The sequence below is a fragment of the Paraphaeosphaeria sporulosa genome, assembly GCF_001642045.1.
Source record: "Paraphaeosphaeria sporulosa strain AP3s5-JAC2a unplaced genomic scaffold CC84scaffold_5, whole genome shotgun sequence".
Taxonomy (NCBI): domain Eukaryota; kingdom Fungi; phylum Ascomycota; class Dothideomycetes; order Pleosporales; family Didymosphaeriaceae; genus Paraphaeosphaeria; species Paraphaeosphaeria sporulosa.
The window spans coordinates 196,283-223,768 of NW_017253364.1; the positions used below are offsets into that span (position 1 = coordinate 196,283).

The window sequence follows — 27,486 nt, forward strand, 5'->3', positions numbered from 1 at the left end:
GCTCCTGTACGGACTCAGTATTCCTTCAAAATTTCAATGCATCCTCCTATCTTACCCGAGCTGAAGGGTCGCAGTCGTGGAAAACGCGCCTGGCTACCACGACATGGCCCTTCCTACGTTTACGTGAGACGCGGGCTGCAATCCTTTTGGAAGGGAAGATCTATGCGCTCGTCCAAAACAAGGCACTGTTGTGACAATTGGCCAGCGCTAATGCGTGGGTTGGTGTGCTCGATATTGAGGTCGTCCTGTCGTCTTTGACTTCGCAACGGATTTCTAATCGCAAGACAGTCCGCAACGATTGGTAACTGAAGTTTCAGAACGGTATAAAAACACCATATGATGGCTCTGGAAAGTACTCAGAGCCAAACTTCGGCACATGGTTTATGTTCACATCTCCAATCATGCTCCCGAAAACGCTTGAGGAAAGTTGTGACTATCCTCCCACACCTGTCAGCGCTTCTACGGCCTCCAGAAGTCCAGAGCGAGCGCCCACGCCACCGGAAGCGGTCAGTTCCAAGGATGATCACGTACAGACTGACTATTAACATGTGTACAGCACAATGCCAATGATGTTGCAATAGTCGGCATGTCCTGTCGAACTGCCGGTGGAAATAACACCCCTGAAAAGCTCTGGAAGTTTCTTATCGAACAGAAGCATGCTTCTGGTGAAGTGCCCGGGAAGCGATGGGAGCCATGGCTGCGCAGAGACCCACGAAACGCGAAGATTATTGCGAACACGACTCGCAAAGGCTACTTCATCGAAGATCTGGAGAACTTCGATGCGGCCTTCTTTGGTATCTCACCCAAAGAGGCTGAGCTCATGGACCCACATCAGAGGCTTGCTCTTGAGCTCTCGTGGGAGGCTCTTGAGAATGCCGGTATCGACCCAAAACAATTGTCCGAGTCTGATACAGCTGTATTCATGGGTGTCGACTCTGACGACTATTCGAGGCTGATTATGGAAGACCTTCCAAATGTCGAAGCATGGTCAGGGATTGGTACTGCTTACCATGGAATTCCGAATCGGATCTCATATCATCTTGACCTAATGGGACCTAGTACCGCAGGTCAGTAAGATCTCTACCCCCTGAGGGCGTCTTACTGTCGTTCAAGCTTGGCGAAGAGAGTGTGCGTACTAATCAATTCGTAGTCGACGCAGCATGTGCCTCATCGCTTATCGCGATCCACTTAGGCCATCAAGCGATTCTATCAGGCGAATCCTCAGTCGCTTTGTGCGGAGGTGTTAACGTTCTCTGTGCACCAGGGCTTACGTACATGCTCGATAAGGCCGGTGCGCTCGCGTCTGATGGTCTTTGCATCTCTTTCGACGATGATGCTCATGGCTATGCGAGAGGCGAAGGTGGCGCAATCATCGTGCTAAAGAAGTTGTCGAACGCTATCGCTGACGACGATAACATCTTGGCGGTTCTCAAAGGAACTGCCACGGCGCAAGACGGGAAGACAAATGGTATAATGGCACCGAACGCCAAAGCTCAGGAGATGGTAGCAAGACAAGCACTCTCGCGAGCAGGTGATATTGACCCTTTGACGATTGGTTATGTGGAAGCACACGCAACCTCAACCTCACTGGGAGACCCAACGGAAGTGGGTGCCATCTCGCGTGTCTACGGTGTCGGCAGAGATGGAGGACCACCTTGCGCCATCGGGTCGATCAAGCCCAACGTGGGCCATCTGGAGGCAGCTGCCGGGGCTATTGGTTTCGTCAAGGCCGTCATGGCAGTTAACCGAAGTGAATTGGCGCCACAAACACTGTTGAAGAAGCTCAACACGCGCGTAGACTGGAGCACCTCGGGTCTTAAAGTTGTTGACGAAGTTTCCAGGTGGCCCGAGATTGAGGGACCTCGTAGAGCAGCGATCTGCTCTTACGGATATGGCGGCTCTGTAGCACACGCTATTATTGAGCAAGCTCCAACTTTCTACACACATACCCGCGAGATCGCCAAGAAAAGCTTGGGGCAAATCGATGAGCAGTTGGTGACACTGGTGCTATCTTCTTTCCAGGAGAAACGGCTTGCGAACCAAGCTTCTCAGCTTGCAGACTGGCTAGCCGGCGACGGAGCGAAAGCAAGCTTGAGGGCTGTCGCTAATACGCTTGCGCAACGTCGAGCTGCACAAGACTACCGCGTCGCTTTCCTGGCCAGTACCCATCTTGAGGCTGTGCAAGCCCTTCGAGAGTTTGCGGCTGGCTCAGTCAGTCAGTGGTCAACCAGCAGTCGGATTTTAGGAAATGGAACTAAGAAAGACGTCGTCTGGGTCTTTTCTGGACATGGAGCGCAGTGGCCTGACATGGGGAAAGAACTTCTGAATGAGACTGTCTTCTACAGGACGATTGAGAACCTAGAGGCGCTGGTCGATCGAGAAGCAGGTTTCTCCGCGTTATCTGCATTTCACACGGGTGAACTCGGTTCCGCCAGCAAGATCCAGGTGATGACATATCTCATGCAGATTGGGTTGGCAGAACTACTTCGGAGTCAGGGCATAGAGCCTCAGGCCATCATCGGTCACTCGGTGGGCGAGATTGCAGCCTCCGTTGTCGCGGGATGCTTGACACCGGAAGAGGGTGCGATACTGGTCTCACGGAGATCCCGCTTGTACGCACAAGTCGAAGGCCACGGCGGGATGGCTTTGGTCAACTTACCCTTCACGCAAGCCATGGAAGAACTCAGAGGCAAAGATAACATTGTCGCCGCAATCGATTCTTCTCCTTCGTCATGCGTGATTAGCGGCGAGGTTGCAGAGCTGGAACACTACATGGATGAATTGGTCCGAAGGAGCATCAAGACGTTCCGAGTCAATACCGATGTTGCCTTCCATTCTCCCATGCTTGAGAAATTGGCCAAGCCCCTGAAAGCTGCCATGGAACATTCGATCTTCCCTCGTCCTGCGACCATCCCAATTTACTCCACCTCGAGCATCGATCCACGCACCGAGGCTGTCCGCGACATCGAATATTGGCTGCAGAACATGATTGAGCCAGTCAGGCTCAATGATGCTGTATGTGCAGCGGCTGATGATGGTTACAGGATCTTCTTAGAGATATCTGCTCATCCTATTGTTACGCATTCAATCAGCGAAAGTCTGGTGACACAAGGATTGGATGAGTCGGCCACATTTGGAGTCATGAAGCGCAACGTCTCATCCAAAAGAACCTTGGCACATGCTATGGCCCAGTTATACACAGCTGGCGCATCCGTGGATTTTGAGACCCAATTTGGATCGACCCATTGGGCGCCAGACGTACCGGGTACGCCGTGGGTACAGAAACCTTATTGGAAAGAGGTCGAAACCGGATCTCCAGGTGCTCTACAGCAGCACGACACTGACAAGCACACGCTTCTGGGCCATTATACTGATGTTGCCGGGGCAGGAACGCGAGTCTTTGCAACAATTCTCGACGAAAGGACAAAGCCTTATCCTCTCACGCATCCACTTGATAATACGGAGATCATCCCTGCCGCTGTCTACTGCAACACATTCCATCACGCAACAGACGCCACAATCTTGAACGACTTACAACTGCGTGTTCCTACTCCTATGACCGCAGACCTGCGTGAAGTTCAAGTTGTCGCCCAGGGCAATTCGCTACATCTTTACTCACGCTTGAAATCTTTAGAAGAGACTACTGATGACTCGAGCCATCCCTGGCTGGATCACAGCTCCTGCAAGTGGATTCAAGACGATGTGACGATTTATCACAAAACGTATGATATCGATTCCATCAAAGCACGCATAGGGACTGTACTTCCTAATGGGTTCGCCTGGGAATTCTTGCAGAAGATAGGAGTCTCAGGGATAGCATTTCCATGGGCCGTCATCGAGCACTATGGAAACGACAAGGAGATGATTGTCAAGATGGACATGGATCCTGAACAAGATACACTGACTTGGGATCCCACCTCTTGGGCTCCATTCCTAGACGCTGCCACATCCGTTGGGTCCTCGATTTTCTTCAACAGCCCGAAGATGCGCATTGTCTCTGGTATCGACCAAGTCCAGTTCATATCAAAGGAGCCGCCGCCAAAGGTCGGGTACCTGTATATTGAAGAAGCCAACGATCTGAAGAGCTTGGCTGCAGATATCAGTGTCTTGAACGAGCAAGGCGAACTCCTGGCGAAATTGAAGGCGATGCGTTTCTCGGATGTTGAGGCAGCTTCAGATCGGACTACAGGTGTCGATGCGCTGGTGCACCAGCTCGCATGGGTGCCACCTGTGTTTTCGGAGAGTCCCCTGTCCATCAACCACGTTTTGCTTGTATGCGATGACGAAGAGTTGTCTCAAGCCTACGCAGATGATCTTCAGCAAGTTGTCGCGAATCCACTGCTTCACATAGCTTCAGTCGATGACCTGAGCGATACAGGGGTGTCGCACCTATTGAGCAAAAACGGCGTCATCGTAGTCTACGCCCCCGGTAATGTCCGATCATGGGATGTGATCGGTGATCGAGCGCACAAGTTCACTTGGGAGGCAACTCGTCTCTTGCAGCACCTCTCTACTCTGCCTACTACCCCAAAACTGTTCATTGTCACGAACAGCGTCTATCAAGCCTCGACACCCACAGCGCTCACGCAAGGACCGCTATATGGCTTCGCACGAATAGCGGCACAAGAACATCCTGAGCTATGGGGTGGACTATTGGACAGTGAGGGAACGAGTTTTCCTACACTGGCTCTCAAGTATGTCCAAGATCAGGACGTAGTCCGTGTTCAGGATGGACTGCCTCGAATAGCCAGAATGAGGCCCTTCACCAAGGCCCAGCGACATCAGTCTGACTATCAGCGTACGTTGCTACCCAAGCCGCAAGGCACGTATGTCGTAACTGGTGGCTTCGGCGATCTCGGTCTGGAGGTCCTAGACTTCCTCGTCGAGAAAGGCGCACGTCGCATCGTGGTGGTGTCGCGTAGCAGCCTTCCACCTCGGCGTGAGTGGGCAAGGGTGGATGGCCGAGTGAAAGTCATCACGGACAAGATTCAGCACTTAGAGAGCAAGAGCGCAAGCATATACGGTATTTCATTGGATATCAGCATACCAGATGCAGACGCCCAGCTACTTGCAGCACTTGATCGCCTCCATCTCCCGCCTGTGCTTGGTGTAATACACGCGGCTGGCGTGAACGAGGATGGTCTAATCAAAGACACAACATCCGAGTCTTTCTCCCGAGTCTTTGCTCCCAAGGTTGCCGGTGCACTCACGCTGCACAAGCTGTTCCCGCCTGCCACTCTCGACTTTTTCGTCCTGTTTTCTTCCATCGGCCAGCTTGTTGGTACCTCGGGCCAGGCACCCTACGGCGCGGCGAATGCTTTCCTCGACGTACTCGCCACGAACCGCAGGAAGCAGGGCGACAACGCCATCGCTATGCAGTGGACAGCCTGGCGAGGGATGGGGCTGGCGGCAGACTCCGAGTTCCTGACGGTGGAGCTGAGCAGCAAAGGCATCACCGACATTACTCGTGATGAAGGGTTTCAGGCGTGGCAGCACTTGGACAAGCACGACACTGACCACGCGGTCGTGACGCGTGCGAGGATCCTTGACGCGGAAGAACCGGTTCCATTCCCGCTCGTGACGGAGATCGCGCCCCGGCGTCCTCGTCCTGCCATGTCCACTTCGGATGGTGTGACTGCGAGCGATGGCAAAACGGCGCACCCAACCTCAGGACCCGAATTTAAAGCTTGGCTTAGCACGAAGATCCGTGAGTGCATTGGCGCAGTGCTGCACATGGACGTGGAGGACATTGATGTCCGAGCTGCGATTGCAGATCTAGGGGTCGATAGTGTCATGACTGTTTCGCTGAGGCAGAAGTTGTTGAGTGTCTTGGGCATCAAAGTGCCTCCTACCTTATTGTGGAAGGAGCCGACGGTAGGTCATCTGGTTGAATGGTTCAAGGGAAAGATGGAGGTGAGCGGGTAGGGAAAGTGGTGGAGGAGGCACGAGGTGAGATAGATCTTGATTCTGCCTTACACATTTCATAGACGGCGTGTTCAATGCCATGCTTGTGCCGTAGAAATACTAGGCGACTACTCCTATGACGGCGTAGACAGTACACCAATCAGCCTATCCAATACACCAGGTAAGCTCGCCTGGTGTCTGTTAATTTCTATCGATGTTAGAGCCAGAGCCATAGTCACACTTACGGCCTTAGCCCACTCCTTAAATTCAATCCGATCAAGACTTTCTTTACCCGCCAAGACCTTCTCCGCTTCCACACCCTTGTCATCTCTCATTGAATTACAAATATTGGCTAGAGGTCTCAACGCGCTGATCGAAATGCGGAGAGAATCTCTTGAAGGTAGAGCAGATGATGGTGGTAGAAGACGCTCGGCTAACGGCTCCAGTTCTGTGATGGTCCTGCGTTGCTGGACCGTAAAGGACTTTGGGTGCGGGTAGCGAATGCGGCATAGCACATCAAGCACGTCTTCTTTCGTCGGAACTCCGGTGCATGGAACGGGATGCGCGAGAGCTGAAAAGACGAACTCCATTCTCGCAGTTTTTGAGCGCGCTCTTATGGTGGGCTCTTGACTAAATGATGCTTCTTGTGAGAACATGTAATCACTGCCCTTTGTGATCAAGCCGACGGAGCGGACAAGGGCATCTTTGGTCAGTGGCACTTCTTTTGCGAACGGGAAGCATGCGTGCGAATGCAACAGCAGAGATATTGTTGGGGATGCGGCCTCCAGCTCATTGGCGAGAGATGTATGACTTTTGATGAGTAGGGCTTGCACACCTTCAATGGCGACTTCACCTGTAGCATTAGTGAGTGTCTTTTCCAGTACGCCCTCCAGGGCTTCGAGTCTTTCCGGCCTAAACGCAGCTGACTGTCCATCGTCGGTGCCAGACTTGATGAGATTGGTTAATAGACCATGTACGTCGTCTGCGAAATTTTTAATGCCCAACAACCATATCTAAGTGCATTCTGTCATACCTACTGTTGCCGAATCACTCCATTCCTTGAAAGATTGACTTTTAGGAGAGCGAGAGAGTCCTAAGCGAGATGCTAGTCGGTCCATTTCAAGGGAGAGGCGAATGTTATCCCAGCACGCCCTGGGAGTCGGTGGGTGTAGGGTTGTTAATGAGTAGCCCTCCGATCTTCTCAGGGCTGGCCGTAAGAAGGGTGGCTGTGCGGCGCAATCGTGCTGGTGTCGGCGAACAACTGTCGCATGTTCCTGATGCCAATCTCCGGCTATCGTGCGTGTCTAGCGCGTGTAGTAAGTTAGTCCGTCCCCGATCTGCCAGCCTCCCACGTGGATCCCTGTTGCCGTGCATGAGTGGGCCAATCATGTTGAGCAAGGGCGAGGCGAGGCGAGGCCCTAGTTTTCACCAGCCCACCCCTCCGGCTCTCACACCTGCAGCTGCTGAACGCTTTCTAAATTAAGTCTGTATATGTCGCCAAGCTCATATTTGTGGCAGAGCCTCTCCCAATGTCCGATGAAACGAAACGAGAGCATTCAGTCGGCCTTGCGTCACGAGTTCGACCTCGGGGTGCGTACGAGTTCGGCATCAAGGAGTCTACACTGACGGCAAGCGATATCTATTGCAACTGAGGTTCATGGCATGCAATCAATTAGTTCGCAGGACACGATGTTCATGGTAAAATGGCCGCCGGCCTCACTGTGGTAGCTGTTTCCTTCGCATTGTTACTGCCCTCACAAGGACACCACAGAAGTGTTAGCTCCAACCTAACCTATACAAGTGACGGACATTACTCCACCCAGGGTAGGCACCCTATGAGGCTTTGGGTCCGGTTCAGGCTGGCCACTTCATGGTCCCGACTGGCTGTGCAACAATGATAAACGCTCTTTTCCGCTCGCAGGCTCTCTCCAACCAGATTCAAGGAGCAATTGCTCTATTCCATTCGTTTTACTTTCAAACATTCATTCATTACCATAGTCACTCCTTTGTACAGTCACTTCTTTCTACGCTCAGTCCTTGCAGACATCTGTATCACCCCACTCTTTCGACTTCTCTTTTTCTCCGACTGGTCGACGAAGATGAAGGGCGCACAATTTGCCGTGATATTGGTGGGAATTTTGTTCACCCTGGGAGGAGCATTCAGCTTCTTCCCGCATTTTGGGTAAGATTGTAGCATGCGATATCGACAACGTCCTACTAATCGCTTCCCAGTCATCGTAGCAATGACATGATGCAAGTTGACAGCAGTGCTGTCTCAACCTTCGAAGGCGTCGAAGGCGTCGGTCTGCAACATCTCGAGGCTCGCAGGAGCAGAGGTTCTCGCACCTCCCGGAAGAGGCCCGCAAGGCCTGCGAGGAAGCGACCGGCAAAAAAGAAGACGACCAAAAAGAAGAAAACACCCAAAAAGACCACAAAGAAGAAGGGTACTAAGAAGCCCACGAAGACTAAGAAATGCACTGCTGCAATGAAGAAAGCGGGCAAATGTAAGACTACTGCCAAGTGCACCGCTGCTATGAAGAAAGCTGGAAAGTGCAAGACGGCCACCAAATGCACTGCGGCGATGAAGAAGGCTGGAAAGTGTCCCGCTACACCAACCAAATCCCACGCTCCAACTAGTACGTCCGCAGCAGCATGTAAATTCAGTCCGAAGCCCAAAGCCGGTACCGCAGGCGCCAAAGGCGGCAAAGTCAACAAAAAGCTGCAAGCCCGCATCGACCCCGACCCGTGTCGCCCCGCCGACGAAAACGATAAGATCATGATCGAGAACTTCAAGATTGCCCAAAGAGCAGCAAGGAAGAAGGGAGAAACACTCAAGGACAAACGAATGTACCTCTTCCTCGTGAAGCAAGGGCCGACGGTTGGAGCCAAGCACCACGCCGTCGTTGTCGGTAAAGTCATGAAGGTCGGCAACCAGCTCGGCATGGAGGCGACTATGCAGCAGCTTGGGAAACCTACAGACCAGAACGGCAATGCAGTGAGACATCCCAACGCGAAGGTCTTCTGTGGCTCTGCTGTGGGTGGCGTGTGCAATACCGGCCCGTACCGTAGGATTGAGTGCGGCAGGATGCAGGGCAAATACAAGTTCGTCAGCGGTGCAGCCGTCGAGTTCGCCGACCCAGAGCACTTCATCCAAAAAGGTAAGTCGTCATTTTCACTCTCACACACTCGTATAGAGCTAACCGTTCCTCAGGCGAGGAAGTCTTCATGGCCGAGAAACCGTACAACGTCCTGACATGGAACTGCCAAATCTACGCAAAGAAGCTGATCAACGTCACCAAGCTCCAGCCTGGGCAGATTGTCGAGCTTACAAACGAGCAGGCTAAACCGAGTCGACCGCAGGGCACCTGGTCTGACTCTGACTCTGACTGGGATTCGGATGACGGCATGTGGAATGGGGGTATGGGAGGTTTCCGCGTAATCAATGCGGATCCGGAGCCATTTGATCCAAACACGAACAATGGGGACAGGTTCGAGATAGATTAAAGTGGACTCAAGTATACGTGTAAGGTATTGAGGAGAGCACTCTATTTTCTAGTGCCGCTAGTATAGTGACCAGTGGAGATTAAGAAATTCCAACCCAATTTGAATAATCATGATACACGACGAGCTCATGGCAAAACCACCATCAGGTTCGCGAAAGAGCTATTGGGATGGCGTAAGCTGAAAAATAGGTTCATTAAATTTATCGAGTGAAAAAGTGAATCGCCGGATACTATCTTGAAGTTGGAAGATCACTGTGACGGCTATACCTATTGCTATGCCTTCATGTTCTTGTGATCTCATACACCGTTACTATACAGAACTCGCCAAGCACATGACCAGGTACGTCACGAAGAGAGAAATCTGTAAGCTGTTAAAATGTCTTGCAGTGCTTTCAGAGATACAATTATATACCTCACAAATCTCTAGCAGTCCGTCATGCAAGCCCAATGGAAGGCTACAGATTGCTTCTTGTGTTCGACGTCGTACGCCGAGGTGTTTGGGGGGAAGACTTTAGCCAGAGGCGGGAGCTGAGAGCCGACCGAGAAGTTGCGCGAGTCGGAGCGGAAGAATGTGGAAGAGAAAGATCGTAGAGTGGGTGGGATTTTTATAAAGCCACGACGCAGAAGCTGTTCGCGCTACGCATGGCAGGTGCGCAGCGAGCGGCATCAAAAAGTGATGGCATTAGTCATGGTCAGAGCAAAGGCCCTTGGATTAGATTGATTGATAGCTGACGAGAAGTCAGATTATTCCAAGGATGGCCCTTTCGGCCATGAGTTCTAGGACAGTCTAGATCTATACAAATCAACTGGTAGTTGAAAATTTGGACATACTGTTGCCGTAATGAAACGTAAATTTCTCTCAACTGGAGAGGCCACAAAGAAGAATGGTGTGTTTGCCTGTTTGAAACGTTCATTTTTGAATCCCGTCACGTTCCTGTATTGCGTTTACCGCAGCTTGCAAAAGCACGGGGAGCCCTGCAACCAAAGAGATGTATGTGGCTTAAAACTCAAACTGAACCTGGGATTTGCTATCCATGTTGTGATCAAGCCATGACCGATCAACAGCTATCCACTTCCACGTACTTAGAAGCACCGCATCATCATGATCATCTACCGACCGATGACGCCTCATCTTCCAAAACAAGGAGGTTTCAGTGGTCTACTCTAATCCTCCTCTTGGAAGCGGATGTCGTTCCGTTACTGAAGCGCGACAGCGCAAAGTCAGCGAGCGCGGGGTCCTTCTCGCCTGTCAAAACCATTTCGCTGATCAACTTGCCGACAAGCGCGCCGTTGGATACACCGCTGTGCATAGTGGCCACCGTCAAGCCATGGACACCTGTTTCGCCTAGAATGGGGAGACCATCTTCTGGTGTAGGTCGGTACCCAATGGTATAGTAGTCATACTTGATCTCATCACCTCCTTTGAAGGCTGCCTGTAATTTGACAAACAGATCATCAGCTACCGCTTGCGGATTATCGGTTGGGTCGGAGCCTCCAAAGTCGGATCCAGTACGGATGCGTCCGTCTGCGGTTTGGCGGAGATGTAGGTCGTGTGAGTAGACGACGCCGTTGAGTAGTTTCCTCTCGGTAGGGACGGTGTTGATGAGAAGACCCGCCTTGGGTGTCAACGCTTTGGATAATTAGTAGGTAGCTTTGATGTCGTTGTGCTGATCCACTTACGCAGGTCCACGCCCACTGCAGCAAGTAAAGGCACACTTCCCAATCCACCGGCCAACACGACATGATCGGCATAGACTTCCTCTCCGCCATCAATCACAACTCCCACAATCTTTCCATCTTTTTTTAAGAAAGAAGTCACGTTCGTTTTGAGCAATCCTGCGCCGTTTGTTTGCGCGTCGTCAATAAGCTTCTCAGCAACGATATGCGCTTCCATCTGTCCCTCTTCTGTATACCTCAATGCCCAATCCGTCTTCAAGAAGCTCTCTTCAAACTCTGACTCGTATGTCGGAATCTCTGTCTTGTTGACAGTGATAACATCGTAGCCCCACTTCATCAGTCTCTCGCCATACTCTGCCCTCTCCGTCTCGTTGGCAATGTCCCAATTCAACGATGCGCCCCAGTGAATGTACTTTGACAGTTCCGGAACAGCTTCCTCGATCTCGTGCCAGTGGGCCATGGATCGGTGTCGGAAATTGTAGTAAAATCGCTTGTCGGTCGAGCCAGCATTGACCCAAGCGAAAGAATTTGGTGTGGCGACGCCTCCAATCTGTTCTGCGATTATGGTGGTGTTTGTGGTTGGTGATTTGGAGAGGTGCCAGGCGATTGAGGAGCCGACTATGCCGCCGCCAATGACAATGACATTCTGGGGTGCTTCGAAGTAGCTCATCTTCACCTGAGTGTCTGGCGAAGACTGTAAAAGATGCTGCTGGAAGACGTGTGTCGCGGGATGCATCTTGCTCTCGAGGTGATGAACGTCACGTTATATAGCATGCACTGAACAACTTTGTCTGCTCGAATAAGAATAAAAGATGCCTAGGAAGGCCAACACGACGGTAACTCCGGGAAAACGAAGCCGAAGTGTAGGTCGCAGCAAGCCTTGGAGATAAGATGCTTGGTTGCAGTGGAGAAGCAGGGTACGTATGATGGCTCTCGTTCGTTCGAGTGTCAATAGACAAGCAAACTCCACGGAATGCATGCCGTGATAGTCGTTGCCAAGGCTATCGATGGTCTACCTTCCAGTTGTAGTGCGCGATCAGCATACCAGTCACATCTCCCAAGAGTGGGGAGCTTGCTGCCCCGCGTTTAGTGGCTTGGATCGGAGAATTGCGCAATTGCCGTGGTCGGCATCGCGTATACGCGCTGATCCTCCAGTGGCCGGGTTTCATATGAGCAGTGTTCGATCTCTGCGTCCTGCAAACGAAACCTCATTCGGTCCTTGAACATGTTGAACACCGCCTTGCATCGTCACTTCTGTGAGGCTATCATGTATCCGTTATCTATTATGCTCACCTTCTGGCACAATCCACACAATATTTTCATCAGCTGAGCAATATAGCTTCCGAACCATGTAAGTCGTGAACAACGGTGACAGCAAATTGGGCGAACATGATAAATCCATAAAAAGCCATGACCCAAGGAAAGTAGTTGGGTACCATATTCCATTACCGTTCAAGGATCTCAGCTAGAGTCGGAATTATTGACGAGGCAAGTGAAGAAATGGCAGGCGGAACGAGAGGTCCCGCAAAGTGACGGCTAGAAGGGCGCGATATATCGAGGAAGGCACGACTTGACGCGGACACTAACAAGTCTTGGGGGTCGATGTTAGTGGCTTCTTATTTTAAAGCCCTTTGTCCTACTCCAGCGATGACACCGCATGCGACCACAAGAGCGTGACCAAGACGACTTCTCATATCATCTCTCCTCTCAACTACCTATACGAGATGGCGTCACGACACTTGAATTGACGACGCGCCGAAATTTTACATTACCTGTGGAAGGTGGATCAGCCGACCCGCAGCACACGACATAGCAATATCAGCGGGCCGGCGCTATCGGAAGACACGATGCGGACCGAGCTGTTGATCAACGATCCTAAGTGCGAAAGCATAGAGCTCGTACCTGACGAATACAAGCCGAAGGACGCGAGAGATCCGCAGCCAGAACGGAAGGTCGGCGACAAAGACGAAGTCAAAATTTATCCTTGGGATTGCGGCACTCCACGGGTCCTGTTGGAATCAGAGAAGCTGGTTCCGAAGCCATACAGGCCACGCGATAGCGATAGCGTACAGTTTGTGAGGGCCTTTGACGGAGACTGTTCGAGCGAATCGACTTTGGCGTCACAAGAGAAGTCCGAGGACATTGAATCTGTGATGCGGGCGTTCAAGCGGTGTCGCGACAATCCGAATCTGGAAGTAGGCATAGTGACGCAAAAGCATGGGGAGGGACGATGAGAAATATGTGATCTGTGCGTTCGGAGCGCCGGGGGTCCAAGGTCAAAAGGATCGAGTGGTATTGAAAGTTGGGGTAGAGAGAAAGCGAAACATCAATTGGGCGGAATTGTTTTCATTCCTGTGTCAGCTTGATCTTCTATCGTAATAGACCTAGCCGTCCCATGCAATCATTCACCAGCTCCATGACCCGAATGAACCTATGCAGTGAACTCCGTTGCCTTCATTTCATTCTCCCATCTCTTCGACTCCTCTATGCCGAAGCAGTGGCAGCGCGGGCCTTGGCACCCCTGACCTTGGCGGGCTTGCTATCCTTGACGGGCTTCTGCGACTTGCGGATAGCGGAGGCGCGGGCGACGGCGTCCTTGCGGAGATCGGTGCGGTAGTTGCGGTTGGCGGTCGACTTGACGATGGCGGAGTAGGTCTTGCGGGTGCTTCGGCTGGAGCCGATGGCAGACTGCTGGATGTGCGAGGCGGGCTGGTGGCCCTTGCCGGCCTTCTTGGTCAGGAGGACAATGCCACCCTCCTCACCGGGCTGGACACCAATGGCCTAGAGTCTGTGTTAATCTCGATTTCAGTTGTGCGGCGCCCATTCGACTGGGTGTGCGATCGCGGCGGGATTTGGAAGCGTACCCTGTCGTCTACGAGACCCTCATACTGCGCAAAATTAGCCAATGTTCATGTCTCTGCATGCATGGAAACGCACCTTGCGCTGGAACGAGTTCTTCAAGTTGAGGGGGTCGCGCGAGAACGAGACGCCGCCAGTCTGCGCCCTCTTCACAAGGGTAGAGCTACCCTGCTGCTTGACGACTTCCCAGATCAGGTCGGAAGAAAGAGAGGCCATTGCTGCGGTTGTGTGTGTCGATTGTCTCGGTCGGCGTCGATGTCGATTTGGTGTGGTCGAAATTCACCGCTCGTCTATGCCCCCGTTTCCGGGAAGGTGCAATCGGTGCCGGAAGAACGCGGTGTCCGCGCGCACGGCCCCCCCGCTGATGCTGACGACGGCCTCAGCCACGACTTGGGGCTTGATGCGCTGCTTGTCCGTGTCCATCTCCAGCTCCGCGAGTCCCCCACCTCTCTTTGAAGGTGAAAGAACAATACACATGCAGTTGCTGTAGCAGCTCTGCACCCACACTACAGTCCTTCCTCTCTTTGTTTTCTTTCTTCTCCTCTCTGCCGCCAGCACGCTCGACGCTAACTCCGGGCTTCCGATTGACCCGAGCTGTCGCTTCCAAACCTGACGCGCCGACCTTAATCATGGGCTACGTCCTCTACTCTCTCACCTTTTTCGTGCTTGTCACTGCAACCGGTATGTCTTCTCTAGCCCGGACCAGGCATCTCTGACAGTCTTCAGTCGCGTACTTCACCAGACACCACTGGCTGCACCGCATACCCATCCCCGAACCCCTCTACACGCGCCTTCCCACCTCCTTCCGCGATGATATAGAAGCCGGGCTTTCATCCTCGGCTTTCGATTTGAACACGAATCTGGAGGCCGGCGATTCGCGACAAGGATTGGACGATGCGGGGAAGCGTGAGGTACAGAGGATCATGAAGAGGAGAGGAGTCGACTTTGATGAGGCGCGGCGGTTGTACATGCAAGACCGCTTCAAGAAGAACAACATCGGGCCGGACGGATTGCCGCGCGACCCGAAGTTCGTAAGCTTTTCTTAAGTGGGTGGAGAGGGTTCAACCAACAACCAGCGGCGTGGATGACCTTCACACTTTGATACCGCGGATTTTGTTGTGGTCACATTGTTGCAAGCAAGCGCTTTTTTTGGCTTTTGGAGTTCGGTCTGTGGTCGATTTGGAAGCGGGTGTTCTGGGTTTGGATTTACATGGTTTGGATTGTGGAAGAGGAGGTACTCTCACCTTGCGGCTTTTTCGTTTTGTCCCTTTACTGATCCACATTTCCTATGTCAACTTCTCTCTTCTGACGTTTCTTCCAGACTATACCAATCTCCTATCCGCTCATGGTTATACTTCAGGTTCCATCAATGGCCCATTATTGATTGTTCGTTCTACTCATACTTGGAGCGGGAAACTGTTCGCACTCTTCAAATAGTGTCCGTGATCATTTCATTATTCATCGTGACATGTCGTACACGCTCCTAGCTAATCCGTACAATTACTCTGCATGAAGGAGCGTTCTTGCACACAGAGGGACTAGAACCAAGCATGCTCATCTGGACGTTCAAACATGCTCTTTCCACTCCGTCTCACCTGCATCCACCAAACTCGCCTTCCTCCTCTTCTCCCTCCCCACCTCTCTGCTCTTGTCCAAGCTCTGCGCGAACTTGCTCTTCGCCCGAATCTCTGGTCCTTTCCAATACACAATGTAGATCGGAATCGTCACCAAGAACGCCAGACACGCGAGAATAGTAGATGCATACTCGAGCGGACGCCCAGGGATATTCTCGTACATCGGCGCCGAGTAAAGGGCTGCGATACCAGCAAGGAAGTCACGGGCGAGGTCGTTACCGCCTGTTGCGGAGGCGGCGTAGACGCCGTAGGCAGCAGTTTGGTAGTCAATCGAGGATTGGTATATGGCGTACTATCGCGTCGTCAGCTTCTTGCCTACACTGGATACGAGATGCTACTTACATTTGCAATCGCAATGAAGGTGGAAAAGATCATGGGGGCTATCCACGGAATGCCATAATCGGGACCCAACGATGTCCATGCGAACCCGAAGAGTCCGATGGTCTCGAGCGGTGCGAGGAAGAGGAGCCACCAGAGACGGACTTCGGGCTCGAGTGGGATGCCTATACGACGCTTGCCGCGGAAGTGATGGATCGATGGAAGATAAGAGAAGTACGAGAGGAAGTATCCTATCAGGATGGGTATGAATGCCAAACTGATACCGATGGTGCCGAAACCCCACTGCTCGTAGACAGGCTGGAAGGACTGTAGGAAAGTGAAGATGAGGGCATCCGAGAAACCACTCAGAAGGCTCAGCCACAGGACGATCGGTTCTGTGAAAAACATGTAGAAGGGCCTGCTCGGATCAGCCAGGTGCTACTCCGGTCCGTGCAGTATACTAACCTGCCAGTGATGGTGCCAAACTCCTTCAGAGTGAGTCGGCGCTCGCGGATCTCATTAGGACCATACACATTTGGGTCTTCGCCAGTCTTCCTCCTCCGCTTCGCCTCGCGGTCAAGCAAGATCGTTGACCGCGTCTCAGGGTTGCATACAGCGTGGACGAACTGTGTGGCGCCACCAACGATTAACTGGACCCAGAAAATCCATGGGAGGGAGCAGTATTCTTCCACAAAACCACCGACAATGGCGCCAACGACGGATCCGCCTACGGAAGACAGCACAAGGAATGCAACAGCATACTCCTGGGAATGAAAATGTCAGCCTTTCCGTAAGTCAATAGGGCGACAGATACATACCTGCTCATCCGGCTCCCACATATCCGCAAGCACACCCAGAGTGACCGACCCTCCAGCCGTCGACAACCCACCCAATGTCCGACAAACGATATACGTTGCAAAGTTCTTCGACAGGGCACACGGGATCTGCCAAATATTCACCAAGAACAAACTGAGCTGCTGAATCGGCCAGCGGCCATATTCCTCGCTCCACGGCGCCCACAGTTCGCAGCCAAACGCATACGCCACAAGGAAAGCCATCTGGGGAATCCGCGCCACCTGCTTGGAGATTCCGTGCTCCTCGGCGATGCGACCGACGCCGTTGGCATACAGCGACGCGTTCATGTTCATGGAGATTTGGATACAGAAGACGACGCCTAGGATTTGCCACTTGCGCCATGTTGGGAATGAGTAGCCGAGCTTGTCCCAGGCATCGGTGTCGGTGAGTTCGATTTTGGAGTCGGAGGTGACGATGCGGTCGGTGTTGGAGGACTTTTCTTGGTCCATCTCGGACGCACCCTCTTTGGTAGTGGGATCACGGTGGGTCTCGGGGACGGACTCCATGATGGATGGGCTATGCGAGCTGGGAGAAGGTTGATCTCGTATAGGCAAAAGGTGCATTCAAAGTATGTACAAGTTGCGGGGTCAGGAAGGGACGACGCTCCCTCCGCTCGTAAGCTCGAGCCTGACAAAAGTTTCAACGGAGACACGAGGTGTGTACCAGCGGACTCGCCGCGAGCAAACAGCACACGGTATATACCCTCCAGAGACTCAACTCACCCGTGCCAGAACCCCCTCCGCATCAGGCACTTTCTACCCCTGCCTCACTGACATCAACTCTCCCCAGCCTTTGTCCCTCACCCATTACCGCACCAATCTCCCCGCATCCTTTCCCACCCCCAACCCGCCAAGCCGCACAAGGCGTCCTGGCGTTTTCATGGCGCCCGCGCAAGGTAGCTTGTTCCGCTGCGCATCGGACGATGCACGGCTACTCGGCGCGGCGCGTGAACGTGTGTGGTGAGCGGCCAAGCCAGAGGATCGCGTATTGCGTCATAGCGAAGATCCGGGGCGCGGGCTGCGATTGTCGCACAACAATTTCTGGATTTATCGCTGTCGCGTGGGAATGAAGTGTGATGTCATGTTTCACACATATCTGATGCTGGGTGTTTCCCCGGACTTGTAGTGGATGGTCGTGGGAATGTACCAGTAAGGTTGCGTAGCGTAGGTGACCCGCATTTGCATACGCTAGGCCTCGACAAGGCTTCGATTGCTCTAAGCGATCGCGAAGACCTTTGTGGATGCTTGGGAGGTTGACTGAACGCTTGTGTAGAAGGTAGTCTCACGCTATAATCTCAAGCTTTGGGATCAAGCTTGCGTGGCACGCTGCGGTAGTACAGAAAGTCATCCTGTGGCAGTCTATCCGAGGCCATCTATGGCAGACGCCAGATGCCTGAACGTTTGCATCGCAGTTAATCACAGTTTCTCGTTTCGGTCATCCATCTTGATGTATGCATCCGTAAATTAGGCATCAGAATGCCGCATAAGGGTATTGAACTTCCTTCAGTGACACGACCTAGATAGACCATAGCCAGCATCTTTCTTTGGATACCTCGCAACTTCTGAGCAGGCATTGTCGTAACTCCCGCCTCCCACTATGTTCCCACCCACATGTCAAAGTATCGTTGTCCAACTAGAGCTATCGCGGAACACCTACCAACACCGCCGTAACGTCATCCACACATTGGTGGAAAGCTCCGCCAGTATCTGGACAAGCGAGGTACGCCGTTGTCCTATCCCTGATCTGCTCTTCATTACACCACTCCTCCAAGGGCACATCGTCCAGGTTAGGCACATTGAACCTGAAATACTTCATCCAGCCGGCGTTTATCAGCTCTGCGTTGTCCCTCTGGAATTCGAAGCACTGTCGCTCCGCATCAGCGGTCCGTCTAAGAACACTCTTCATCATCTCTCCGTTCTCTCGCTCTGAGTCCACTCCGGAGCCAGTGCCTATAGAAATTATGATCACCTTATCGTTGCTATATCTGAGGAGCTTGCGACATTCGTAGTTGGCTTCGCGAGTAGGGTTGTCCTTTGTTGTACCGTAGTCCATTTGTCCTGGTTCAATGACAGAGCGGGAGACCCTCCCATCCTGTGGAGCGGTGTAACGTGGAGCCAGTACAGCAGCTTTCATTGCCTGCCAAATGAGGACATCATCACTTAGGTTAGGTCCAGCAATTCGTCGGGTAGGATATGTACGAAGTACTGCAGCCTTATTGGAACCGATTTTAACCTGAGTGGTAATGGTGAAGCTATGTTTGATAAGCTGGCTGCCTATGAAGTCAGTGGTACTACTTACGCATCGGCAGACTCCTCCCGGTCATCGTAAAGACGCGCGTCTACCTGTGCAAGCTCTCCAGCAATGACTGCCTTGATGGCGTTCTCCACCCCTTCCGCGTGATACTGAAGGGGCGTTGCGTGAGGGTCGAGCGAAACAAAATAAGCCTTTTTATCCTGAAAGACTTCTTTTGCGACGAGCTTGTAAGCTTCCCTGGCTGAGTGTGCTTGCATTCTCAATCGGCTGAGCATCAATCCTAATACACCACCCAAGGATGTACCACCGACTAGATCAAAGATTTGGTAGGGATCAATGTTTTGATCAAGCTTTGTGCATATCGCACCGACGAACGCTTCCACTAAAAATGCTTGCGATAAACCGCGAATGCCGTCGCCGTCCAACGAAAGGATGATTTTGAAGTCTCGACGCCTGCGCGGTAAAAGGGATGGAGGCTGAGGAGTTTGGACAGAAGGAGCCGCACCCGATTCCTGATAGATGTCATGATAGTCGCCTAAGGGGGACGAAGTACGCGAAGGGGTCCGAGATGCCGTATGGGGGCCAAGAGTGATAGGTGCTGCGACCGTTGAGAGCTGCGGATCAGTATTTGGGTCTGATTGGCCCGCAGGTGAATGATAGTCTTTGTAACGCGCATTGCGGGACTGCGAAGCATGCGGCCCTGGTTGCTGCACTGGGATCGGGACTGATACGGCGGTGTCTGTAGGTACAGATAAGGGTGGGGGGAACGACGCAAGCGTAGAAGCATCCGAAGAAGGTGAGGGTGAAGAGATCAATGGCAGCTGACCTATTTTAGGTAAGGCCAGAGGTACGCCTTGCGGACACTTGTGTGGAGCTGATGCAGTGCCACCGTGGCTCGCTGGCGAAGGGTTTGCCAGAGGTCGATCATGATGACTATGCTCGCTAATCGATGGTGTTGTTGCTTCGATAGTCAGTGAGTGAGACGGTGAATGCGAGTTGAGCGCTGGAGAGAAAGCCGGACGCGATTTAGCAAGAGGCGGCAAGGACGCGTTCAGGGCGGTTGAAGGAAAGAAGTCGCGAGTTAGCCCTGGCGAGAACTGGGGAGATAAGGGAGAATCTCGTTCTTGGGGATGACGCGGTCGGTCAAAAGGGTCCCGTTGCCTCGATACATCGCTTATGACGCTCGGCGAAAGTGGCTGGACAACGGGCACTACACGGGGTAGCGGTGTCGAAGGCCATTGCTTGTAAGAGGAGTTGCGGGCTGCATGTGCTTCCGCACCAGCGGCGATGTTTTTAATCTCAGGATCATGCGCATTGCTACTCGAGGTTAAATATCAGCGTCGCTCTGGTTGCTTGAGCGACTCACTGCCTGACCCAGCCGACGTCCCACGATTCCCATTGACCATTGAGTAAGAATTGGATCGCAGTCGGATAATTTTGGTCGTAGAAGTAGTCTAAGGGCGCGAGGACAGGGTCAGTACAGATCAACGCAATGGCGCGGGTTCCATGTGAGCAATGCTCATTCCGGTCAAGTGAAGAGAAGGCGTCTGCGATCAGGCTGAGACTAAAGCAGCGCTCCCACCTGGGATGGGGCAACGTACAAGTGTTTTCTATTGGGCTAAAGCGAACCAAGCTCAAGTCCACCCTCAATGACATTGGTGACAAGTCGTAAACTGGCAGGTGGATCGGAGCGGCGAGATGGAACTACGAGCGACAGGCAGGCGTGATGGTCGGTGGCCTGTTACCCTGCGGTCCCCGCGCGTTACTAATTGCGATTGATTAACGTGCGTCGTGCTGCTGCTGCTGCAAGGTTCCCTTGTCGCCCGGCAGCAAAGCAATATCGCACGATGGCCGACGCGCTCGAGGCTGCTGGTGTTGACCTGGGCGAGAGCGGTGCGTGGGGCCATGTGCATCGTATCCCAACAGATAAGCGGGTCCCAGCGCCTCGCTGTCCAAAGTGATGGTCGCTGTGCCCACAATCGCAGCCGTTAGGAGAAGATAGGCGAGGCCAGTGAAACAAACGTTCCGCAAGCCAGATCCCTCGCCTGCACATTTACCCCAGTCAGCGGAGCGGTCCCCATCCAATTGGACAACGCCACCGGCCCGAGCCGCCTTGTCCGCACGGAGATCCACACAGCATGTTGGCGGCACAGCACCTGCTCGGAGCGTTTACAATCATGGATGCAGCTTGTACGAAACCTTGTAGCAGGCAGTACCGAAGTCTCATTGCTTTTGAGGTTTCACAGGAACCGGTCTTGGAAGGTTTTGTGTTTGGGCATCCTGAAAGCTAGGGCGGAGACATCACAAAGGCACCTACAGGGCGCTTTGCATATGCTTCAAAAATGAACTTCTACAACAGTAAATTGGGCCAACGGCCTATTGAAGGTATACTGAGCCAATATATGAACAGGTTCCCTTGGGCCCGTTTCCAGTCCTTGCTCTACTACCCAATGATTCTAGAATCAGGTGCTTCACATTAATGTCGAACCGTGCAGCCCGTGCCCGCCCAAAGTTCTCTAGTGGTCTTTCACTTCATTACATGCTCTAGTGCGTGTAGAGGCTCCACTGCTGCAATCTGTCTCTGTGATTGTATGTATGTATGTGTGTGTGTGTGTGTGTGTGTGTGTGTGTGCAGGCTACGTCACCGTGTACAAGGTCGGATCGCCTGCTGCGCTGTCTCTGCCCTTTTGGTCGCAGCTTTTCCACCATTTGTATCTGCGAGATAGCTTTCCTATGGCTTTCGCTACTTCGGTTTCAGGGCGACCATGACTTCAATTAGTGCGATCGGCCATGAAGTGCTTCATTAACCACAACCAATCGATGGTGTAGCTGGCCAACCATATATAGAATGCAGCCTTTGGGTACCATGTCCAGTTCTTTCAGATCCAATACTGATTTGAGGTTGTCATCGTTCAACCATACCGCAAGCTTGTGTAGGATATTCAAGCCAAGCCCAATACTCGAGACCCATGATTTGTTTGGCTTCAGTGATTATGTGTTCCGCGAAACCGTCCAGGTACCAGAAATGGGACGCCCTTTTTAACAAGACCGCTGCATTCGCGAGGAGGACCATTGCGCAGGGCCGTTGTAAGCTCAACAGATCGATGTAGCCCTGCGGCACTCGCTCAATCCAGAACAAAAGAGCGTACTTGCCCCCAAGCATGCTGACGGGATTGTATGTGTGGGCGTATGCTTGTCGCAGCCAATAGAGGGCGCCTTCGTACGCTGGTATGTCATTCGCTTCTTCAAGAGGAAGTGATGCGATAAGGGATTCGAGGCAGTGGAGCCTATAGTCTTCTGGATTCAAAGAAGTATCCACCGGCTGAAGTCTTCGTCTATGCAGTTGTCGTTCGAAGAAGCTGTGTTCGAGCCAGCTCTGCCAGTGTGATGGCATGTCGCCAACTCCTCGGTGCAGGAAGATCCATTCGGGTGGACCCTCAGCAAACGACCGCCCTGCGTCTTTGGGTGCCGCAAAAGAGTATATGGTGAGGATGGCAGAGAAGATCATGACTGCCACGACGTTCTCTTTCGTCACGTCGAGTAGCGTGCTTCGGTATTCTGGAATAGCGAGATCCTGATGATAAGCGGCGGTCCGAAGATATCGGATCCTCATGTTTGGGTCCGAAGTGTCCTTGGATAGATGTAGAGCACTCAAAGCGAGGATGCCTCGCATGAGGAAGGGAAATTGCTGTGCAATTATCGGTACTTGTTCTCGCCAGGGATCTGCATCGTCGACGAATCCATCTCCAAATCCATAGCATGTTGCGACAGACCATTGATGCATCAGCGCAAGGTCTCTCATTGGGAGATCATGGCCACTGCTATAAGACTCTTCGCCGTTGCTTTCCGGACTATGAGCGACTGGGCTCATTGATGGTCTCAGGCGCTCACTGTCCGACGGTGCAGGATAAACGCATTCGGAAGCATATCGATGACAGTTTGAGCATTGAGGTTTGAGCTCGTCACACTGGGAAACTATCAGCACAACAAGGACAAATAATGTGTGATTTCGTGGGAGGTTCTGCTAGTTGGCTTGCGCCCATACAGTTATGGGAGCGTTTACCAACTTCAACCCCAAGAGACAAGCCGGATAACTGGAGGGAAATCGGAGCGACGCACCTTGATCTTCCTTCGTTTGCAGATGTGACACCCACTCTTGACCTTACGGTGCGGTCGTTTTTTGTAGACTATGTCTGTTAGAGACACGGCAACGACCAAAGGAGCGAAAAACTGTACCCTTGCCTTCTGCGGATGTCGAAGACATGTTGCTCGGGGACACCTGCTCAATTGTGAGAAAGGGCGAAGGGCTGCGATTTAAAGGACCGTGGAGATGTGTGACCACCATGAGTAAAAACTGTGGATGTGAAGCAGAAGTTGGAAGAATTCAGGACAGAGTAAGTAACCAGCAAAGATGCCAGGGTAGGTACGCGTTGGATAAGATATTATATGTGTGATGACAGAGTATCCGTCCCGCGGATGCAAGAAGCCCTTGCTTATGTTGCTAGCGCTGGAAAAGCGATAGGGCTGAGGCTCGTTGGGCGATGAGAGTCAACCCTAAGCCTATGAGAGGCTGAGGGGCCGCCCCAGCGCCGCTCCCCGGATCAAAAACCGCTACATCCGCCACACGCGTGTTTCTTTTTCAGGGCTGTATTATTTAATTGCTAAAGTTTAGCAGTGGAAAACATCGTGACGATCTTCGCTGGCGCTCGAAGCTCGAAGCTCGAAGCTCGAAGCTGGTAATGCAGCATATTCACGAATTGATCTAAGCAGAAAGCCAGGGTTCAAAGTCTTGGATGTGCAGATAGCCGGGCGCAATACACACAGCTCAGGCGTTCCATGACAAGTGAGGAAACCCGGACGAGCATGCCTGAAAGGCGGTACAGCACGTCCCATTGAAGTGTCCAGGTTCAGATGTTGGAAAGCATTGGTGGTGGCTGACGGTGGGTAGCCGTGGCCAGGGTGGTGGAGAAAACCGGTAGGTAGAGACCAGGTCATTGAGCAGCGCCTTGGCGGCCGAACAGCATGTATCCGCCCATTCCTTGCCACCTCCTGCATCTCTACAACGCTACGGCATCAATCGCTAAATCTAGTGCGCAAGGCATTGTCCTGAGGCTAGATTCACCGGATGTAAATCCAGCTCTTTGGCTTCGGGTATGGAGATACGACCCGCAGGTGTTCCCTGGTTCTGATCTTGCACAAATCATCACTGTCATCAAAGAAACAATGCATGCATCTACGATACTGTTGATCCGAAAGAAAAGTTTGACGCGCCATACCGGGAGCTCCCTTTGCTGGCCAATTGTCTGTCGAGTACATACGGGCCTTCACCTCGCTGGCGTCCGCAGATCCACCTCAGGCTTGACAACTTTCAGGCGGACGTGGAAAATCTTAAGTTGCCACTGCGCAGGTGCCAAAAGGAGAAGCGAGCACTGCCGCCTACTAGTGGTAAGAAGTACAGTATCGTCTCCATAGATAACAATGTCCTCCATTCGCAGCCACAACAGAGTATTCGAACCTTAGCAACTGCTTCACGCAGCGCAGTATCACCGCAATCAAGCAACGAAGGCATTTTTCGAACCGTGGTCACGGCTTTCAGGGTCGTGAAACGATCATTCATAGTGCTCCGGCCATAATCTATGCATCGACTCTTCGGGCTAATGCGCCTAAGATGCAATCTACGACCGGCGAATGACTCGAAGTGGACACACCAGTAGCGATTGAGGAGATTGAACGCGCATCATACCGGTAAACTGATTTGGTCGGGTTGTATCTTGACCATAGGTATTGCAACGGCAACCTGCAACGCCTGCTATCTTCACATCCAGAAACCCACTCGGGCATACCCATATCTGACCTTCTTCTGCAGTGCGAATTGGTCCAGGGTGTCTCCCGAAGTGCACAGACAACGATCGGATCATCTAACCCATCGCTTGCTGTGTTTTTCTCTCGGTGGACGACGCATGCATAATATAGAGTACCTTGACTGCTAGGATGGTGCAGCTATTCCCAGTCTTGATACATTCACAGCGTTGAAGGCTAGTGATGAGCTCCCTTAAGCTACGCCGCACCGAAACATCAACGCAAAACTAATATCGTTCAGTTCGGAAGATCCGGTTCTTGTAAAGCTATTGGTCCCCTTGCAATCAACCGGAACCCGATGCTCACTCTGATGAAGCTGTTTCGAAGGGGATGTTCTAACCGGTATATAAAAATCTCCAGGAACGCTTCGTGATTCTAGGGATAGCCCAGAAGAGACAATCCCGTGTGGCTGTAGTATCAGGCACTCGGCGCGGCTTCCCATGTGCTGCTACTATGATGCATGACTTAAAAGTAGTGACACATGCGGCAGGTATATTGTCGATCAAAGTATTTGGAATAGATGTTGTAACTCGATATTGCTTTGGGTCAAGATCGCAAGCGATCGGTCACAACAGTCCTGCTGAGTTCCGCTAGGTGCTCTAGTCCGCGAATGTTAGAAGCTCTTCACCTCGTATGCATGCATTATCTGTTCACGCACTGATGGCTCAGTAGTAGAGCTGCGGTCGAGTCTTGTCTCCACGACTAAACGCGACTCTTGCTTTCGCGTCCGCGTCCGTATTAGCAGCATGAGCCGGCCTGCAAGGATCGAAGCTGACTGTGTCCTTACACAGTAGACAGCGCAAATACTTCGCGCTTGTTCACCGTCTTCTCCACTATGGACACTAACATCGAAACCATAACCATAAATCCTTCATAGGGGAGCTAACCAGAGACTGTGCGAGGAGTGAATCGGTGCCAGAACAAATTCCGCCAAGTGAGCTTTGCCCCTATGCGGATGGCTAATGCAGATACACGTGAGGGATGCATGGGGCAGTGGCCCGGTGGCTTTGTCGTTGGCGAGTGAGACCAGTCCGCAAGGCTCAGGAAACTGGGTGGCCGTATAATCGGCCATCTCCGTTTTGTAAGCGGCGTAAGCATGGGGGAACTAATGGCCTAGTGTAGTTTAAACCTTGGCTGGTTCCAAAGACAACAAAACGTAGGCTCGGATAAGCACACACAAGCCTTCATGTGCACCGCGTCGCCTGCTGGTATAGCACAGCTTACCCATAATAGACCGTATAGAGTATGTGAACTGGCTGTTTTAATTTTATAGAACTCTTGATCACTTTGAACAAGAATTGAAAAGCCACCCACCTGATGTTGAGCCTCATCCGAGGATTTTCGTTCCCGTTTTGGAATTTCACCTAAGACGAGTCCATATGTGTCGTTACCATGTTGCCGATAGCGGACCAAGTCCCACTAGAAACATTCCCTGCCGTTAAGTGCGAGGGTTTGCCACTTTGGCTCAAGTGTCCGTTGCGGCTGCGGCTGGACCTCTTGTGCATGTAGCTAGCTTAGCGCTGCTGAAGCCACGATTTGCATGCCGCATCAAGTTAGCAACCGTATGCCGTTTTAGGTAGTAACGCCAGGTCCTTACCATTCACACTCTATGAAGATGCGCGCGAGACGATCTCTGAAAACTCGGAGTCTCAATTATAACCTGTTAGATGAGTATATTCCGCGTGAAATTGCAATGGTCCTACCCTCCTAGCAAAAATTCTTATCACACTACGAGACCACGGTTACTGAAACAATCGCTCTAATCTTGAGACTATTGGAATCATATGACACAAACACTCTTCACTACACTCAGTACTTTACTGACACGTGGAGATTACAAATGTTCTCGCCGCTGCTGGACGGGTTTCCGTAACGGCCCGCCCAAAACGGGAGCCGCTGTGGTTCACGGGTCCTTCCGAATTAATCACCTACACCTTCCTTACGGAAAAGAAACGCAACAACGCCGGGCACCTCTATGGATAAGGCTGTATGAAGAGGCTGAGGCCGTTACATTGTTGTTATTGGCGGCCTAGCTATGCATCGTGATGCATCTCTCCAAGTAGTTCGCAGGTACACATGTAAAGCGGAGTTTACACGACTCTAGATGTCCGCGCGCGGCAGCGGAATGAATTCTAGTTTCGTGGCTATACCATGCGAACTCAGCGAGAACATTGTGCATCTTTAGAGCAAAGCTACCTTGGGCATCTGGGTGAACAAACAACTAAGAGCGCCGATGTGATGGCCTAAGTTGTACCTCTGCCGATAATCCCACGCTTATCCTCACAGTCCCACACTGTTTTATAGTCCATCTAGACCACACGGTTGACTGCTAGGCTAGTCAGAAAACGTTTCTTACCGTCTAGCATGTTAACCTATTCTAACACAGATATCCGTTATACTGCTACAACATGAAAGCGAAGACCTGCGTTTTATCTTTTACGATATCATATAAACCGGCATACAAACTTTGAGCCATTCTTCCCGGATAGGCGGTTGAGTGTGGTAGTGCTGTAGGAATCTGCTTGGTTATCAAGCTGAGTTGAGCTTTCGCATTGCAAGGATAGCCATAAGGCGGATTTCGTTGGCCTCTATCGCCGCCTGCCTGAAACGGAAGCCTGCAGAGA

At 52.1% G+C, this 27,486-nt stretch overlaps 10 protein-coding genes across 10 annotated transcripts; 3 read left to right on the top strand and 7 right to left on the bottom strand.

The window, feature by feature from the left end:
• Positions 1 to 524: 524 nt before the first annotated feature.
• On the top strand, positions 525 to 5,925 carry CC84DRAFT_1243646 (ketoacyl-synt-domain-containing protein; the record flags this gene model as incomplete). Its single annotated transcript, XM_018184123.1, has 3 exons — positions 525 to 1,067; positions 1,151 to 2,581; positions 2,759 to 5,925. The coding sequence occupies exons 1-3, from the start codon at positions 587 to 589 to the stop codon at positions 5,923 to 5,925; spliced, it is 5,079 nt and encodes a 1,692-aa protein (XP_018035780.1). The 5' UTR covers positions 525 to 586.
• CC84DRAFT_1163963 (uncharacterized protein) lies at positions 5,821 to 7,181 on the bottom strand. The gene is made up of 3 exons (XM_018178375.1): positions 6,938 to 7,181; positions 6,150 to 6,886; positions 5,821 to 6,095 (listed from the first exon to the last, which is right to left on the bottom strand). Exons 1-3 carry the CDS (start codon positions 7,020 to 7,022, stop codon positions 6,039 to 6,041), a joined length of 879 nt encoding a protein of 292 aa, XP_018035781.1. The 5' UTR covers positions 7,023 to 7,181; the 3' UTR covers positions 5,821 to 6,038.
• An 821-nt stretch (positions 7,182 to 8,002) lies between these two features.
• Positions 8,003 to 9,507, top strand: CC84DRAFT_721999 (uncharacterized protein; the record flags this gene model as incomplete). Its single annotated transcript, XM_018187168.1, has 3 exons — positions 8,003 to 8,086; positions 8,137 to 9,062; positions 9,116 to 9,507. Coding segments are annotated over 3 exons (1,303 nt in total), but the record flags the coding sequence as incomplete, so codon positions are not given.
• Positions 9,508 to 10,048: 541 nt separating this feature from the next.
• CC84DRAFT_722004 (uncharacterized protein) lies at positions 10,049 to 10,439 on the bottom strand. Its single transcript, XM_018187169.1, has one exon. It carries the CDS (start codon positions 10,319 to 10,321, stop codon positions 10,100 to 10,102), a length of 222 nt encoding a protein of 73 aa, XP_018035783.1. The 5' UTR covers positions 10,322 to 10,439; the 3' UTR covers positions 10,049 to 10,099.
• Positions 10,440 to 10,558: 119 nt separating this feature from the next.
• Positions 10,559 to 11,754, bottom strand: CC84DRAFT_1090550 (FAD dependent oxidoreductase; the record flags this gene model as incomplete). The annotated part of the gene is made up of 2 exons (XM_018174359.1): positions 10,559 to 11,037; positions 11,088 to 11,754. 2 exons carry the CDS (start codon positions 11,752 to 11,754, stop codon positions 10,559 to 10,561), a joined length of 1,146 nt encoding a protein of 381 aa, XP_018035784.1.
• Positions 11,755 to 13,373: 1,619 nt separating this feature from the next.
• Positions 13,374 to 14,205, bottom strand: CC84DRAFT_1163965 (ribosomal protein L28e). Its single transcript, XM_018178376.1, has 3 exons — positions 14,022 to 14,205; positions 13,949 to 13,972; positions 13,374 to 13,865 (listed from the first exon to the last, which is right to left on the bottom strand). Exons 1-3 carry the CDS (start codon positions 14,157 to 14,159, stop codon positions 13,569 to 13,571), a joined length of 459 nt encoding a protein of 152 aa, XP_018035785.1. The 5' UTR covers positions 14,160 to 14,205; the 3' UTR covers positions 13,374 to 13,568.
• Positions 14,206 to 14,486: 281 nt separating this feature from the next.
• Positions 14,487 to 15,012, top strand: CC84DRAFT_722038 (uncharacterized protein). Its single transcript, XM_018187170.1, has 2 exons — positions 14,487 to 14,624; positions 14,670 to 15,012. Exons 1-2 carry the CDS (start codon positions 14,573 to 14,575, stop codon positions 14,987 to 14,989), a joined length of 372 nt encoding a protein of 123 aa, XP_018035786.1. The 5' UTR covers positions 14,487 to 14,572; the 3' UTR covers positions 14,990 to 15,012.
• A 497-nt stretch (positions 15,013 to 15,509) lies between these two features.
• On the bottom strand, positions 15,510 to 17,199 carry CC84DRAFT_1195888 (MFS general substrate transporter; the record flags this gene model as incomplete). The annotated part of the gene is made up of 4 exons (XM_018181424.1): positions 15,510 to 15,869; positions 15,920 to 16,313; positions 16,361 to 16,659; positions 16,714 to 17,199. The coding sequence occupies 4 exons, from the start codon at positions 17,197 to 17,199 to the stop codon at positions 15,510 to 15,512; spliced, it is 1,539 nt and encodes a 512-aa protein (XP_018035787.1).
• A 1,007-nt stretch (positions 17,200 to 18,206) lies between these two features.
• On the bottom strand, positions 18,207 to 20,986 carry CC84DRAFT_1118572 (FabD/lysophospholipase-like protein). Its single transcript, XM_018175522.1, has 4 exons — positions 20,605 to 20,986; positions 20,370 to 20,457; positions 19,049 to 20,320; positions 18,207 to 19,001 (listed from the first exon to the last, which is right to left on the bottom strand). The coding sequence occupies exons 1-4, from the start codon at positions 20,657 to 20,659 to the stop codon at positions 18,389 to 18,391; spliced, it is 2,028 nt and encodes a 675-aa protein (XP_018035788.1). The 5' UTR covers positions 20,660 to 20,986; the 3' UTR covers positions 18,207 to 18,388.
• A 497-nt stretch (positions 20,987 to 21,483) lies between these two features.
• On the bottom strand, positions 21,484 to 23,459 carry CC84DRAFT_1163968 (uncharacterized protein). Its single transcript, XM_018178377.1, has 3 exons — positions 23,240 to 23,459; positions 23,123 to 23,190; positions 21,484 to 22,970 (listed from the first exon to the last, which is right to left on the bottom strand). Exons 1-3 carry the CDS (start codon positions 23,265 to 23,267, stop codon positions 21,909 to 21,911), a joined length of 1,158 nt encoding a protein of 385 aa, XP_018035789.1. The 5' UTR covers positions 23,268 to 23,459; the 3' UTR covers positions 21,484 to 21,908.
• Positions 23,460 to 27,486: the final 4,027 nt, after the last annotated feature.

What these genes read in the sequence shown, in the direction of transcription:
- CC84DRAFT_722038 (XM_018187170.1), top strand. Translation starts at nt 14,573, where the DNA reads ATGGGCTACGTCCTCTACTCTCTCACCTTTTTCGTGCTTGTCACTGCA. An exon ending in CGTGCTTGTCACTGCAACCG is followed by an intron (nt 14,625 to 14,669) that starts GTATGTCTTCTC and finishes GACAGTCTTCAG; the next exon opens with TCGCGTACTTCACCAGACAC.
- CC84DRAFT_1163963 (XM_018178375.1), bottom strand. Translation starts at nt 7,022, where the DNA reads ATGGACCGACTAGCATCTCGCTTAGGACTCTCTCGCTCTCCTAAAAGT. An exon ending in GAGTGATTCGGCAACAGTAG is followed by an intron (nt 6,887 to 6,937) that starts GTATGACAGAAT and finishes AAAATTTCGCAG; the next exon opens with ACGACGTACATGGTCTATTA. An exon ending in TTAAGGAGTGGGCTAAGGCC is followed by an intron (nt 6,096 to 6,149) that starts GTAAGTGTGACT and finishes AACAGACACCAG; the next exon opens with GCGAGCTTACCTGGTGTATT.
- CC84DRAFT_1163965 (XM_018178376.1), bottom strand. Translation starts at nt 14,159, where the DNA reads ATGGCCTCTCTTTCTTCCGACCTGATCTGGGAAGTCGTCAAGCAGCAG. An exon ending in AGAACTCGTTCCAGCGCAAG is followed by an intron (nt 13,973 to 14,021) that starts GTGCGTTTCCAT and finishes AATTTTGCGCAG; the next exon opens with TATGAGGGTCTCGTAGACGA. An exon ending in AGGGTCTCGTAGACGACAGG is followed by an intron (nt 13,866 to 13,948) that starts GTACGCTTCCAA and finishes CACAGACTCTAG; the next exon opens with GCCATTGGTGTCCAGCCCGG.
- CC84DRAFT_1163968 (XM_018178377.1), bottom strand. Translation starts at nt 23,267, where the DNA reads ATGTCTTCGACATCCGCAGAAGGCAAGG. An exon ending in GACATCCGCAGAAGGCAAGG is followed by an intron (nt 23,191 to 23,239) that starts GTACAGTTTTTC and finishes TAACAGACATAG; the next exon opens with TCTACAAAAAACGACCGCAC. An exon ending in GCAAACGAAGGAAGATCAAG is followed by an intron (nt 22,971 to 23,122) that starts GTGCGTCGCTCC and finishes ATAGTTTCCCAG; the next exon opens with TGTGACGAGCTCAAACCTCA.
- CC84DRAFT_722004 (XM_018187169.1), bottom strand. Translation starts at nt 10,321, where the DNA reads ATGAACGTTTCAAACAGGCAAACACACCATTCTTCTTTGTGGCCTCTC.
- CC84DRAFT_1118572 (XM_018175522.1), bottom strand. Translation starts at nt 20,659, where the DNA reads ATGTCATTGAGGGTGGACTTGAGCTTGGTTCGCTTTAGCCCAATAGAA. An exon ending in GACGTCGGCTGGGTCAGGCA is followed by an intron (nt 20,321 to 20,369) that starts GTGAGTCGCTCA and finishes AACCTCGAGTAG; the next exon opens with CAATGCGCATGATCCTGAGA. An exon ending in CGGGAGGAGTCTGCCGATGC is followed by an intron (nt 19,002 to 19,048) that starts GTAAGTAGTACC and finishes TATCAAACATAG; the next exon opens with CTTCACCATTACCACTCAGG.